This window comes from Prionailurus bengalensis, chromosome D4 (assembly GCF_016509475.1).
Source record: "Prionailurus bengalensis isolate Pbe53 chromosome D4, Fcat_Pben_1.1_paternal_pri, whole genome shotgun sequence".
NCBI lineage: Eukaryota > Metazoa > Chordata > Mammalia > Carnivora > Felidae > Prionailurus > Prionailurus bengalensis.
In genome coordinates, this window is record NC_057359.1 from 81,668,881 (window position 1) to 81,671,058 (window position 2,178).

A 2,178-nucleotide genomic window follows, 5' to 3' on the forward strand; every position below is an offset into this window, starting at 1 on the left:
TCTATGGGGTGCTTATTAAAATCCAGGTTCACAGGCCCCCATGTGAGACCTGCTGAGTAATATCTTTGGAAATGATATAGAACAGTAAGTGGCAAAAATATTAAGATACAAAATACTGCAGAGTCTACAATCCCTGAAAGAATAATAGAGAATAAAGAATGAAAAGAAAAGTAAACAGAATCAAGTCATTGCCTGTAGCACTGGATGACTCTACATCCCAGAGCCTCTATGTTTGGTTCTGAAATCTCCTGTAGAGAGAGGTAGAAATGTGAAAACTGGAAGCCAAGATTTTGGTAGACCTGAGCCAATTATTGAATCATAATGATCTCAATGGAAGATGGTTGCATATGCAAAGAAATGGATACAATCCAACATCCATGACACATATGAATTATCCCTGCTGACCAGCAGAAACAGGGTCCAAAGGAGAAGAGACACTCATGAACATGCTCCCAGAGGTTCTGGCTAGGACTTCTTCCTGCCCATCAGTTTCCTCAGGCCCTGTTTCAGGTCTTTGTTTCTCAGGCTATAGATAAAAGGGTTCAGCATGGAGGTAAGAAGTGTGTAGACAAGTGTTGCCACACGATCTCTCACAGTGTAGTTGGACAGGGGCTGTAAATAGACGTAGAAGATGCTTCCATAAAAGAGGGTTACCACAGTGAGGTGAGAGCCACAGGTGGAGAAGGCTTTGCGTTTCCCAGCAGCTGAGGGGATCTTGAGAACTGTGATGAGGATTCGTATATAAGAGAAGGTGATGCACACAAAGGGGGTCACCAAAACAACAGAACCTTCTGACATTATCACGATTTCATTGAGAAATGTGGAGGAGCAGGACAATTTCAGCAGAGGGTTGATGTCACAGAGGAAGTGATGGATAACATTGTTGTCACAGAAGGTGAGACGATTCAGTAGCAGTATGTGTAGGAGTGAGTGGAGGTGAGGAAATGAGCAGGAAAAGGCCACCAGCAGGACACAGCGGTGGTGGTTCATGGTGGTGACATAGTGGAAGGGGTCACAGATGGCCACATAGCGGTCAAAGGCCATGACCACCAGGAGGAAGCTGTCAGTGTTGGCCAGAACGTAAATAAAATACATTTGTGTCAGACACTCAGCATAGGAGATGGTCTTCTCTGACAGGAAGTTCACTAGCATCCTGGGGACAATGGTTGTTGTAAAGCAAATGTCAGTGAAGGACAGGAAACTCAGGAAGAAATACATGGGGGTTTGGAGCTGGGGGTCAGAGTGGATGGCGAGGATGATGAGCAGGTTCCCTGTTATGGTGACCAGGTACATGGTGAGGAAGAGGATAAAGAGTGGCTTCTGGTCTTGAGGCTGGGAGGAGAGTCCCAGGAGGATGAACTCAGAAACACTGCTGGTTTGGTTGACTCTTTCCATGATCATGAAGCCAGCTAAAACAAAGAACATCTTACCATTTCACACAAATTGCTTTCATAACAAGCCAGTAAGTATGTTTCTTCCTATGCTTACTTTTCACCCATAAGGTCATGATTAGCTACCATGTTGGCAACTTGTCAACTTTGTGGTGCCTGATGCTGCCCTCCCCTCTCAGCTTTCAGATTTCACACACTTCTGGTATTGATAGCATGGACATTGGGAACAAGAATTTTCTTTCGGGAACAGAGTTTAACTTTCCTAATTCAGCTTAATATTAAATCTTAAACACATTTGCCTATTGAGCACCTACTTTTTGTAAAGTGCTCTTCTGGGAGTAGGGACACTACTGTGAAAAAGGCAGAGACAGCCTGGCTTTTAGATCTTCCATTTTAATAAAGAATCTATCTATCTATCTATCTATCTATCTTTTCATCATCATCTATCATCTATCAATATCATCAGATAGTTCTACAACTATGAAGAAAAATAAACCACATAAGGGGATAGAGACTGACAAAAGTAGAGTGGGATTATTTTAGATTAGATGGTTTTATTTTTCTCTGTATCAAAACAAATTCTCAGTTATGTCATTCTGAGCTTTACCTTTGAAACTACTTGCCAAAAAAAGGGGGTTGATGAAATATTCAACAGGGAAATCAGAGGAATAATGAACCTAGGCCAGCAAAGTTTTGTTGTTGTGCTTCATTTATCTTTAGCGGTACTTATTTAGAAGCTCATGTTCCTTTTGAATGTCAACCTATCACTATCAGTCCATACAAATCC

General features: G+C 42.1%; 1 protein-coding gene across 1 annotated transcript; it reads right to left on the minus strand.

The window, feature by feature from the left end:
* Positions 1-419: 419 nt before the first annotated feature.
* On the minus strand, positions 420-1,456 carry LOC122475365 (olfactory receptor 1L8-like). Its single transcript, XM_043567291.1, has one exon. It carries the CDS (start codon positions 1,423-1,425, stop codon positions 466-468), a length of 960 nt encoding a protein of 319 aa, XP_043423226.1. The 5' UTR covers positions 1,426-1,456; the 3' UTR covers positions 420-465.
* Between the last annotated feature and the right edge of the window lie 722 nt (positions 1,457-2,178).

Excerpts from the sequence above, each read along its gene's own strand:
- LOC122475365 (XM_043567291.1), bottom strand. The coding sequence starts at position 1,425 with ATGTTCTTTGTTTTAGCTGGCTTCATGATCATGGAAAGAGTCAACCAA.